This window comes from Pyrus communis, chromosome 15 (assembly GCF_963583255.1).
Source record: "Pyrus communis chromosome 15, drPyrComm1.1, whole genome shotgun sequence".
Taxonomy (NCBI): domain Eukaryota; kingdom Viridiplantae; phylum Streptophyta; class Magnoliopsida; order Rosales; family Rosaceae; genus Pyrus; species Pyrus communis.
Genome location: NC_084817.1, coordinates 11,199,348 through 11,212,765, shown reverse-complemented (window position 1 = coordinate 11,212,765; position 13,418 = coordinate 11,199,348). Strand labels below are relative to the sequence as shown.

At 41.1% G+C, this 13,418-nt stretch overlaps 1 protein-coding gene across 1 annotated transcript; it reads right to left on the bottom strand.

Annotated features, from left to right (window-relative positions):
* Positions 1 to 664: 664 nt before the first annotated feature.
* On the bottom strand, positions 665 to 1,042 carry LOC137717056 (uncharacterized). Its single transcript, XM_068456372.1, has one exon. The coding sequence runs from the start codon at positions 1,040 to 1,042 to the stop codon at positions 665 to 667; it is 378 nt and encodes a 125-aa protein (XP_068312473.1).
* Between the last annotated feature and the right edge of the window lie 12,376 nt (positions 1,043 to 13,418).

Genomic DNA, 13,418 nt, shown 5'->3' with positions numbered 1-13,418 from the left:
GGTCGTTGAAGTTCTCCTCCAATTCAAATGCAGCAGCAGAGGCAAGAAAATGGATGAGGTCTTTGGGTGTGAGTTGACAAACTTTAGTTTTGTTGATCACATTCAAAGGCAGCAGCCATGGCGGAGGTCGATGATCGAAGGGAGAAGGCTGCGCTGCTCAACCTTAGAGAGACAAACTGCCCATACAGCAGCATGAAGATCTTACTGGAGTAGATGGGCAGAACGGAGAGCATGGACGAAGAGCTCAACGAAGACGGAGATGGCTCGGGGTTTGGTGGATTTGTTGCTAGTGGATCAGAAATCCTTGTCCATATGCTGCAGGCTGAGATGCAGCAGAAGCTGGAGGCTGAGAATGCGGGTATCTTGGCTGCACAGGTGCTGGCTGACCATAGTAATCATAACCTCCACCTTGGGAAGTCTGCTGAGTTGGTGCAGCAGCTGACTGGTCCCAACTGGATGGATATCCACCAGATGTTGGTTGAGGAGGATAGCCAAGGTAAGAAGGCTAGGATGCATTATACTGCTGTGGAGGGCCAGAATACGATCCAGACTGCCCATACAGCCATAACTAGGTGGTTGCATTAGGGGGCCAGAAGGAGCCCATCCTGAGGGAGGCCGTGCTTGATAACCTTGCTGAGAGTATCCTCCAGACATTGCTGGATTTCTAACACGGTTTTTTACTAATAACTTCAGCTACCAACTGTTTTGCACCTTCAATTTGTTCAGTAGTCCCGTCAATATGTAGCGTCCTTTCTGTTGATGTGTCACCAGGTGGCAGATGCAAGGGAATAACCTGGATACGAGCTCCAGTCCTAGCTTGCACTGTTAACCTTCTAGAAACTATGGCAGGACCTCCTGATTCAGCCTCAGCAAGAACTTCATTGATCAAGTGCTCAGCCTTTGCGATCTGCTCCGGAGTACCCATGAGCTCCACCATCTTAGTCCGAAAATTGAGGTCCGCATCAGAATCTCGGGTAACTTGAATCTTGGCTCCCGACTGAGTCTGTAGATACTTGATAGTCTCCCCACCTTTACCAATCATGACACCAACCCTGCCATTGGGAACCTCAATCTTTTTTGCTCGATCCCTGGAAACCACCGTAAGATACCGGGATTGAAGAAGGAGCTGGGTTTGAGAAGTGAGGCTTTAAATCTGGCGGACCAGAGCTAAAGCCCTTGTCAATAGAATCGGAGCCACCATTGTCAACCCTAGAGCGCTTAGCATCTCCGCCGTTCAACAACCGAGCCGCGATCTCTTGCGCCTTCTGCTTGGCCAGCTGGAAATCTTCCATGGGGGGAGGAACGCTGCTGTATGACGTCGGCGCAGGGTCGGGGGATGAGACGGCGACTTAGGATGAGATCGAGGAGAACTTCTCAAGACACCCAACTCCTCCTGCACAGGAAAACCATGGCGAACAGAGACGGCAGTCAGAATATGCAGAAGTAAGCTTGCCGAGGAGACCATGAAGAAGGCGCGGCGAATCAACAGGAGGAGGTACGGGTCTCGCAAGTGATGATGATGATGACATTGGGCCGGCCCGTGGCATTTGGCGGGCTTGGCGAGAACTGGACCTGGGTGTGGGTTACCACTATCCATTTGGGTGTCTGACCTTATACCAGAGATCAATGAGCTTTGGATATCAGCGAAGGATTGGTGATTTCTCAAGTAGTGTTGATGGGGTTGTCGCATAGCAATATCACGACCAGGCAGACGACCGGGAAGCTTTACGGCGGTGTGAATGGCGACCTTGACGAATTTGACGTCGTTGAGGGTCACCAGCACGACCCTATTAACGAAGAAGAAGAAGCAGAATGGGCCTCTTGCGTGGCCTATGGCATTAGCCGGTCTCTAGGCTTCTGGGCCTGTAAATTGGAGGGAGGCCTGGCTTTTGACTCTCTTTTTGTCGGTGGAGAAAAAGGGGCAACCCAATTCCTTTCTTTATTATTTTTTTTTTGTTTTTGTTTTTTTTTTTTCTTCTTTATATATATATATATATATATATATATATATTTTTTTAAAGAAACTGTAACTATTTTATAAAAAGTAATATCTTCCTCTGTAATAAAATTGACTTTTATTAGTCAATCATTTAATGAAACCTTTAATTTTTTTTTTTATTTTGATATGACTGGACTCGAAAATTGAATGTTTGAGTTGCCTACGTACCCCTCCAAAGAAAAGATCAAGTCATAATGTAGTTCAAATACTCTCTTTTTTTTTTTCTTTTTTTTTTAGTGTGTGTAGGTACTTGAAGTTTTGAAGTTTCAAGTTGCCTACGTACCCTTGGTTGAGGAGGGATCAAGTCATGACGTAGTTCAAATGAGTGATGGTGTTGATGATGATTTTGCCGTACACAGTTTATGCTCTTGCGGGCCAGGAGCGTTTGTTGTCACCTTTTAGGCTCGTGCAGACCAGGAGCTTTTGGTGCCGTTTGCAGTTTCAGCTCATGCAGGCAAGGAGCGTTTGTTGTCGCCTTTTATGCTCATGCAGACCAAGAGCGTTGGTTGTTGTTTTGGATTTGTCAAGCGATCTTATAGAGGCATTCCTTGCAATCTTCATAGCAAGGAGTCTTGACTGAGTGATTGAAGAAGTCTTTGGGGAAGAAATCGCGCATCGTGATGGCAACGGATGATCTTTGTGTCATAACTTCATCATCCTCAACACTTTCATGTAGCTTTGAAGGTTGACGATAGCTGCTTTGCCCCCTTTCCGATTGGTGAACTTGTGGAGGAGACCTATGTTTCTTGTGCATTTTCTTTGGAGTGACATAAGTCCATCCTTCAACTTCACTTGACTTGACTAACATGGTTTTGGAGCATGCCCCCAGCGGTTGAGGTGAAGATTTTGAGTTCAAAGAGCCAGAAGTGACGGTGGTATAGTTTGACTTCACCACATCATTAAGACCTAGCTCGATGATCCCTTTCTGAGCCAACTTCATGATGAGATCTTTTAGCACAAAGCACTTTTCCGTCGGATGACTAATGAAGCGGTGGAATTTACAATACCTTGGACTGTCAATACGGTTCATATCTTCTAGCCGTTTGCACTCAGGTAGGTCAATCACCTTTTTGTCAAGCAAGTCTTTCAACATGGCAACCACGTCAGAGTCAGGGAATGGATAAGTCTTCTCCTCAAGCTCCTTCAAAGTGCGTCTACGTATCTCTTGATCACGAAAAGCTTCGGTTTAAATCGCCTTGCTTCGTGTATGGATTTTGACTGGAGTTGTGTTGACCGTCATTGCTTCCTTGGTGGGTTTCCACGTAGCCTTATCTACCTTTGGCCCCAAAACTTTGTCATTCTTCTAGTCGGCGATCTGTTCTTTCTTCCCATGACGGGTGATGCTTAACTCCATATCATGGGCGCGGGTGGCTAACTCCTCAAATGTTCGTGGTTTGATGCCTTGAAGGATGTAGTGTAGTCCCCACTGCATGCCTTGAACGCACATCTCAATGGCAGAGGTTTCAGAAAGCCGATCTTTGCAATCCAGGCTTAATGAACGCCATCTATTTATGTAGTCGACGACAGGTTCATCTCTCCACTGTTTCGTACTGGTCAGCTCTAGCATGCTTACAGTACGACGAGTGCTGTAGAAACGGTTAAGGAATTCCCTTTCTAGCTGGTCCCAACTGTTGATAGACTCAGGTTCGAGGTCAGTGTACCAGTCAAAAGCGTTACTTTTCAGCGAACGCACGAACTGTTTGACGAGGTAGTCTCCCTCTGTCCCAGCATTGTTGCAAGTTTCAACGAAATGGGCCACATGTTGCTTCGGGTTGCCTTTTCCATCGAACTGCATGAATTTTGGGGGCTGATAACCCCTTGGCATCTTCAAAGCATCAATCTTCTTGGAGTAAGGCTTTGAGTACAATACGGAGTCATGCGAGCTTCCTTCGTACTGTGTCTTGATAGTGTTTGCGATCATCTCCTGTAGCTGCTGGATAGAGAGAGATCCCATGAATGCCGTTGTTTGGTCTAGCTTCGGCTTCTCTTCAACTTTCTCCGCTGGTGGCTCCTCTTCTTCGTCGACTTCTTTCTTTAATAGGCCAACATTTGGGTCGACTTTCACGTCAGGCAGCGCATCTAGTTGGTTGACGAGTGCGGCAATCTGCAAGTCCTTTTCTTCCACAGTCCGTGTGAGCTTTACGATTGCTTCATTCATCCGAGCTAGTTGCTCCTCGATTGAAGTTGCTCCAGTGGTCATGACTTGCATGGTTGTACTGCCGCTCAGATCAGCGTCGGAGAGTAGGGACTCTGAGTATTTCCTCGGGCTTTCGTCTTCTTTACCTTCTTGAATCGTGATGTAGAAAACATCTTGGATCTCCTCTTCAGTGCCGTTCTCTTGAGTTTGTTGGCATGAAGATTTGCCAGTGTGGACGATGATGCGCCTCCTTACCTTCAGTGGTCCTTTTGTGTCGACCTCTAGGATTGCTTGGCGCTTCATCCTTGAAGGAATCAAGCTTCGAGCGTCGTCTTTTTCTCCTAACTCATCGAGCTTTTCTTCCTTTGGTGTTGTCTTCCTCTTTCCAAAAGGCTTACCATTATCTTCAAATCTTTCTGAAGCTGATCGTCGCAGAGGAGAGATAGTTGTGTTGCTTTGTTTCTTAGGCTTTAACAACCTTTCAAAAACAGAGCTTTGGGATGTCGGCGCGTTAAGCCTCTTAAAGACAGAGGTTCGGTCTTGACCACCAATGCGATTAAGCACTGAAGTTCTGGAGCTTGAATGGCTCATCCTATCGAAGACCGACGTCCGAGGGGAGGGTTTAGGCTTTTCTTGGTCTTGTTCAATGTTCACGCTGATATGTTGAGCGCTAGCTTTCTTCACTTTGCTTGAAATCTTCACGGGTGCATTTGGTGTGAAGCCAAGTCCAGCTTTGTTGTTGTCAACTCCATAATCATGCTCCTTCAACTTCTTTTGAGTCTCGGTGAGGTCGCGATCTTTGTCGTTGACGGTGTTTGAAACCTTCTTTCCAAGATTTGAAGAGGAAGCAAAGTCATGCCTAGCCTTTGACATGAGTTCGTAGGCATTTGGGTTAAAGCCTTCTTCGGTCCTCTTAGTTGGAAGAGAGCTTGGTTTCACTATGACACCATGTTGCGCCTCCAGACGGTTGATGAGTTCGGCGGTTTGCAAGTTTTTCTCCTCTGCAGTCTTTATCAGCCTTGCAATTATTTCCTTCATCTGAACCAGCTGTTTTTCAATGGAGGTAGTGCCGATAGTCATGACTTGTTCTTTGTTTGAAGTCATGGACTGTGCTTGAATATCTTGAACGGAGACAGAGATGAGAGGTAGAGATGGTCCCACTGGGCGTGCCAAATTTGTAAACATGAAAAGTTCCTGCAACAAGAAACAAGAATACCGTGTACAAAATATATTTTGTATTAATGATTTTGGGGTTACAATCTCTTTGTAATTTGATCCTCTGATTCTATCTTCGTAGGGTGTAGGTTTGTGGATGAGCTGTTGATCCAAAGGGCCGTCGGGGCTTGATCTAGGGATGAACAGTTGATGAACGGATCTTCAAGGGGCATTGGGCTTGATCTTGAAGACTGGGTATATGGATTTCTTCAAGGGCTTTTGGGCTTGATCTTGAAGGTTGATGGATGAGCGGATCTTAAAGGGCTTTTGGGCTTAATCTTGAAGAACGATTGGATGTGTGGATTTGTTGAGGTTGTTGATCCAAAGGGTCGTTGGGGCTTGATCTTAGGATGAACGGATGATGAATGATGAACACTTCTCTTCAGATTTGACGAAGAACAAAGATAGCTTTCTTGGTCCTTCGAGATTTGCTTGAGAGCTTTAGAGTTTCAAGGCTTCAAGGTTTTGGTGTAATGTAAATTTCCTTCTTTCTTTCTTCTTCTCCTTCCCCAAAATGAATGCCTTGGCTTCCTATTTATAGAATTCCAAAACTTGATTTTTGGATTTAAATAATCAGATGAAATAAATAATTTCTGCCAGGTATTGACACGTGTCCCATTTGATGACTTTTCCAATTTATTTCGATTTTTCGTTGAGTCACACGCTACATGTAAAATTTATGTGACCCGTGAGCGTTGAAATTTTAATTATTGGTCAACATTCATTTCACCGAAATTTTGATGTCTACAAAGAGCTTTGAGATAAAGGATGCCATCGATGAAGATTCGAAGATTCGTTTGGGTCTAAAGAGGGTTTGTGATATGTGAGCTTGATATTTTCTGGTTGTGAAAAAACAGGAATGGTGAGAGGAGTTTCTGAAGGTGTAAAATGCAAATGAAGGAAATTCAGGTATTTATAGCATTTCAAAAGGAAGATCAAACGTTTGAAAGCGTTAGATTTTCAAATTTTAGGGCGAAATCAACCGAGAAAATCCCTAATCAGTTTGGATATTTTGGCACTCTCCAAGGATAGGATCGAGGTTTCCGTGGTTCAAGGATGCACGATTGCTTGCTGCGGCGGAATCAATGTATTAATGGGGAAAAGATAGTTCGGCTGGCGCATGTTTTCGAGGGTCATGATTGAGGGCTGCTATGTTAATCAAGGAATTGACATGTGGCAGGACATGGGGAAAAACAGAGATCGTGCAATCATATTTCATAAATGCGCATGGTGGTGGTTATCGAGACAATTAAGTCTAAAGGCAAATGACGTTTTCGCTTCTTCAAGATCGAGATTCAATCGAGGATTAGCGGTCGACGACCTCAGAAACGAGGGGGCAATGTTTGGACCTAAAATTATTGGTTGGGCTGAGTATGGAATTGTTCTCGGCCCAGAAGCTCTGTTCGAGGATTTCTACAAACCAGCCAGTTCATGGGCCACCTAACTAAAAGTTGGCCAAGCCCTATTTGGAAAAAAAATATTCTAGATGAATAGGAAGTAGGTGGACCCTATTGCAAAGCAGATGAATGAAGTGGTTAAGTCCTAATGCAGTGAGGATTCTCAGCCAGATAAGGATACCGAAAAGTGGAAGTGAATGTGGCCTAGTAAGAGGTTGAATTCAAAATCCTAATAAAAGTGGGATTGACCAAGATAAGATGGATTGGGGTAAGGAGTCCTAGTTCGAGTATGGTTAGGATTTGTTCTTGCTGCTATAAATAGGGAAATGAGGGTGTAATTCAAAGACCTCCAATTCAACACACAATTGCCTTGCGCAAACCTCTCAAACAACTTGAGATTTTTTTATTTTCTTTTTCCGCTGACATATCTTTAGTTTGGATAAATAGCATTGTGAAGGCAACCGGTGAACATCTTTAGTTTGTATAAACAACATTGTTACCATAGAATCAGCTGACCGAGGAGCACCTTCAGTTTGGATAAACAGCACTACTTTAAGACCGACTGGTTACCTATCCAAGTCTCGATCAAGAAGGGTTTCCGAATCCTTACTGACAGAGGTCATCTTATTAGCCTTCTCGGCGAAGTAAGGTGTTACGAGTTACGACATTCGGCACATTGAGCGCCGAGTGATTTTATGATTGGATACTCACAAGTAAGTTTCAGAGTTCGGCATTCTGACGGCCGAACCATATTTACCATCAAGACATACATCACTTTTGAATACTTATGTCCGTACAGTCTAGTGTCAATTCGACGTGCTTATACTCTCACGAATATAATCACTGTGATCGAATCCGGCGCCAACGATTTGTGAACTTCGTAGAACTAGCAGCCTTGTCTTCAGGTTCAAGAATCTAAAGGCCGAGATTTGTTCCTTCCTCAGCCGCAGTCGCAGGATAAAGAAGTCAGCAACGCGCTCAACGCAACATCAACAAATTTTACTCCTCGGCCGAGCTCAGCCAACGAGTTGGCACGCCCCGCATTCAGCCGAAGGACATAGTTAGCTTATTAGTTACTCGGCCTGCGCGCCACGTAGGTTTTGTAATTTTTAGGGTCAACAATTTCAAAGGCAAGTGTTTTGTTTACAACAAGACAAGACATCGTGCTAACGAATGTCAAAACCACAAAGGCCAAGACAATTCCAAAAAGAAGAGTAATGAAGTACACATAACCAAGGAAGAGAGGCTGTCCAAAGAGATCTCTGACATAAATCTTGCGGCCATGGTATCTAAAGTCATCATGGTGGGAAACACTAAGGAATGGTGGGTTGACACTGGGGCTACTCGCCATATTTGCTCTGATAGAAAAATGTTTACCACCTATCAAGAAGTTACTCATAGAGAGCAATTGTTCATGGAGAATTCTTCTACATCCAAGGTTGAAGGCCTAGGAAAGGTAATTCTAAAGATGACTTCTGGAAAGGAACTCACTCTTACCGATGTGCTTCATGTGCCTAACATCAGAAAGAACTTAGTCTCCGGACCATTGTTAAGCAAAAATGGTTTTCGTTTAGTTTTTTAGTCTAATAAATTTGTACTAAGAAATAGTGGAATGTATGTTGGGAAAGGATATCTTAGTGATGGTCTTTTCAAAATGAATGTAACGACTGTTGTACCCAAAATTATCAATAAAGTTAATTCTTCTGCTTATATTGTGGAATCACCAAATATATGGCGTGGAAGGTTAGGACATGTGAATTATGATACTATCCGTAGGCTAATTAACATGGACCTATTACCTAAGTTTCATATTGATATAAGTCATAAATGCGAAACTTGTGTGGAAACAAAGTCAACTAAAGCACATTTTCACTCTATTGAAAGAAGTACAGAACCTCTAGAATTAATTCATAGTGATATTTGTGATCTAAAGTTTGTGCAAACTAGAGGACGCAAGAAATATTTTATTACTTTCATAAATGATTGCACAAGGTATTGCTATGTGTATTTGCTAAGAAGCAAAGATGAAGCCTTAGAAACGTTCACAAATTATAAGAACGAAGTTGAGAATCAACTTAGCAAAGAGATAAAGGTTATAAGAAGTGATAAGGGAGGTGAATACGTTGCACCCTTTTTTGAATTTTGTACTCAGCATGGGATTATTCACCAAACTACTGCTCCTTACTCACCCCAACAAAACTGAGTTGCTGAACACAAAAATCGTACATTGAAAGAAATGATGAATGTTATGTTGATAAGTTCTGGGGTAGCCCAGAATTTGTGGGGAGAAGCATTGCTTTCTGCAAACCACATTCTCAATAAATTACTTCACAAGAAGTTAGATAAGACACATTATGAATTATGGAAAGGCAGAAAGCCTTCTTATAAATTTCTCAAAGTTTGGGGGTGTCTAGCTAAGGCAACTATCCCTGATCCTAAGAAGATTAAAATAGGACCTAAAACCATTGATTGTGTTTTCATTGGTTATGCCATAAATAGTAGTGCATATCGGTTTCTTGTACATAAATCGGATAATCCCGAAGTACATGTTAATACAATAATTGAATCAAAGAATGCCACATTATTTGAAAACGTATTTCCATGGAAAATTGCACAAGAACAAAGTTCTTTGAAAAGAACTTATGATGACTTTAATAGTAGTCATAAAGAAAGTAATGATAATTCTGTTGACTGAGAACATTTACAAGAAATAGAACCAAGATGTAGTAAGAGGGCTAAGATATCAACGTCTTTTGGACCTGATTTTCTTTCTTACTTGTTAGAAAATGAGCCTCGAATATATAAGGAAGCTATATCCTCTCCAGAAGCTTCATTTTGGAAAGAGGCTATTAATGCTGAAATTGAATCCATCATGCAAAATCATACATAGGAATTGGTGGATCTTCCTCCTGGAAACAAACCTTTAGGTTATAAATGGATTTTCAAAAGGAAAATGAAACCAGATGGATCTATTGACAAGTACAAGGCAATACTTGTCGCCAAAGGTTATAAGCAAAGAGAAGGCTTAGACTATTTTGATACATATTCGCCAGACACGAGGATAACATCCATCCGTATGTTGATTGCTATTGCAGCAATTCATAATCTTGGGATTCATCAAATGGATGTCAAGACTGCTTTTCTAAATGGTGATTTGGACGAGGAAATTTATATGGAACAACCTGAAGGTTTCATAGTGCATGGCCAAGAGAGAAAGGTATGTAGACTTGTTAAATCACTTTATGGTTTAAAACAAGCACCTAAGCAATGGCACCATAAGTTTGATACTACAATGTTGTCAAATGGATTTAAAATAAATGAGTATGACAAATGTGTTTACACTAAAAGCACACTAAAGGGATATGTCATTGTGTGTTTATATGTCGATGATATGCTAATAATTGGTAGTAATCATGAGATTATTAAATCTACCAAAAGAACGTTGGCTAGTAAGTTTGATATGAAACATTTGGGAGTTGCAGATGTTATACTAGGAATCAAGATTTGTAGAACGTCTGAAGGACTAATTTTATCTCAATCACATTATATTGAGAAAATACTTACAAAATTTAGTAATTATGTAAGTAATCCTGCAAAAACACCATATGATGTCAATTTGCATTTAACAAAGAATATTGGTCAATGTATATCTCAAAGTGAATATGCACGAATAATTGGTAGTTTAATGTACATTACAAATTGTACACATGTGGACATTGCATATTCAATTAACAGATTGAGTAGATACACGAGTAATCCTGGAAAGGATCATTGGAAGGCAATTGCAAGGGTTCTTGGTTATTTGAAATGTACGCAGAACTATGGATTGCATTTCACAAGATATCCAGCAGTACTTGAAGGCTATTGTGATGCTAACTGGATATCTGATACATAAGACTCGAAGTCCATAAGTGGATATGTTTTTACTTTGAGAGGCGGAGCCATTTCATGGAAATCCTCTAAACAAACGTGTATAGCTAGATCCACTATGGAATCTGAGTTCATTGCTTTAAACAAAGTAGGGGAAGAAGCTAAATTGCTTCGTAATTTCTTTGAGGATATTCCCAATTGGCTGAAGTCGGTGCCCACCATATGTATACATTGTGATAGCCAATCAGCGATTGGAAGGGCACAAAATCATATGTATAACGGTAAGTCCCCGCACATACATCGTAGACATAATACCGTTAGGCAACTTCTCGCAAGTGGTATAATTACCATTGATTACATAAGGTCAAAAGAAAATATAGTGGATCCGTTTGCTAAAGGTTTGACTAGAGAGCACATTTATAAATCATCGAGGGGAATGGGTTTAAAGCCTATGTCTTAAGAATCGCCATAATGGCAACCCAACCTAGCAGACTGGAGATCCCAAGATCTAGGTTCATAAGGACAACCAAATTGTGGATGATTCAGTGGGAGCACTGCAGAGATAATCTCCTACCCATCTCATATGATGAAACAGTGTTATCTGCATCTTGTTTAGGATAAGCTTTGCTTTTAATTTTTCCTATACTTGGAAATAACAAGTGGGGTATTGTGCAGGATACTCTTAATGGGATATCACCTACTTGAGTGTGAAAAGTGGCCGTTTCTATGAGAATTATAAGGTCTCTAAAGCACTCAGGATTACCAGGAATTGTTCAGGGCCAAAATGAACACAACCGTAGAATCATATGTGTTCGGAGGAATACCGTTTGAATATTATTGTCTTGGTTTACATCAACGGCTGAGCAGTTCAAGACATCGTGTTCACTGATTAGCTAGTAAATCCGATAATATTTCACTAAGGAAGGTTCAAAGCAAAAAGCTACCTCTCCCCATATGGTATTTATCCAATTAAACTCTCTCTAAGTGTTTGCATCTTCATTTGCATTAAGTTTTATTAATTTTTATTCATGTGGGGATTGTTAGAAATTTAATAATTTAAATATTAATATTATTAGTATTTAAATATTAAATATGCAAGTGAATGGAAATTAAAATAGAAAAAATGGGTTAGTCTTGAATTGGCTATATATTAGCAGTCTGCAATAGTTTTTTTTAGTTTTATCTTGTTATCAAAGTGGACATGGGTTTGACCAGTTCTTGTTTGAATTCAAACAAAAAATTCGAAAGACACATTGGTTAAAAAGGTACTGATACATGTGGGCACTAATACCAACTATGAGATGCCTCATTTTGTTCGAATCACTTGGAAACCGAAACGGTTTCCTCCAGCTTTTCCACAAGGTTGGGATATGACTGGTGAACAAAGATTGCATCCTTTGTCTTTTGGAAGCAACCACAACCTTGGAGAAGGAGGCATGTCAAAGCCCATAAATAGACCACCAAATCAAGCATTTTAGATATAGTTTTGCATCCATAAATCAATTAGAAATTAGAGTAGTTTAGTGTCTGATAAAGAGAGAGTTTTAAACATTTTTGGTTCACTGTTCTTTGTGGATTGGAGTGCTACTTCCGCAAAGAGAAAGATCATTGTATCTTGGGAGACATTTGCCAACGCAAACCTTGAGGCACCACTGAGGGGCAATCTTGTCTTAAGGCCATAGAATCAAATTCTAGCCTCGATCTCTTAAGGTTCTTCTATTCCTTGTTCTTCTTGCATTTATAGAGATTCTATTATGTGTTATTTAATAGTTTATAATAAAATATATAGCAGTTTTTCCATAGCTTTTTCCAACATGCGACCCAATTGGCCATCACTTTACACGTTCTTGGATATTCCACTAAAGTGTCACGTAAATGTATCTTGAATTTTGATGTGTATATTTCTTGAATGAAACCGGTTACAACACCAAACATATGGACGAAAGGATTAGAGAGGACAACACTCAACCCTCAAATCACTCCACAAATCACTCCTAATCTATTTATAATAACAAGGTTAATTACAACATAAGTAAGCACATTGGACAAAGGACAAAACCTAGCTTTGTATTACACTTTGAGTAAAACTCTAAACCCTAGTTGACTATAGGATTAGACTTGTGTCAATGGGAATCCCAATAGCCTCCAATCTTCCAACACTCCCCCTCAAGCTGGATCTAAGGGATTCCTGGAGCCAAGCTTGCACAAAATGCGCAGGAACTGAACAATAGGAAAAAACTTGGTAAACACATCAGCCAATTGATCATGGTTGTGAGTGTAATGTGTGTGTATGACTTTTGCTTGAACTTGAGCTCGAACATAGTGACAATCCACTTCAATATGCTTCGTTCTCTCGTGGAAGACAGGGTTGGAGGCAATATGCATGGCAGCTTGATTGTCACAAAGCATAGACATAGGTTCATTGCTGGAAAACCCTAGATCAAACAGAAGGTTTTTCAAGCAAATTAGTTCACATGCAGTGAAGGTCATAGCTCGATACTCAGCCTCAGCGCTGGATCGAGCTACAACACTTTGTTTTTTGCTTCGCCATGTTACCAGATTCCCACCTACAAAGGTACAAAAACTTGTAATTGACTTACGATTAAGGCAATTTCCTGCCCAATCAGCATCAGTGTAACCCATGATGGCAACGTTGTCATTCTTTTGCATTAAAATTCCTCAACCAATAGACCCTTTGAGATAGCAAAGAATTCTCTTCACAATTTGCATATAAATTGATGTAGGTGCATGCATAAATTGGCTCATGATGCTCACAGCATATGAGTAAATAAGCTTGCCT

What these genes read in the sequence shown, in the direction of transcription:
- LOC137717056 (XM_068456372.1), bottom strand. Translation starts at nt 1,042, where the DNA reads ATGATTGGTAAAGGTGGGGAGACTATCAAGTATCTACAGACTCAGTCG.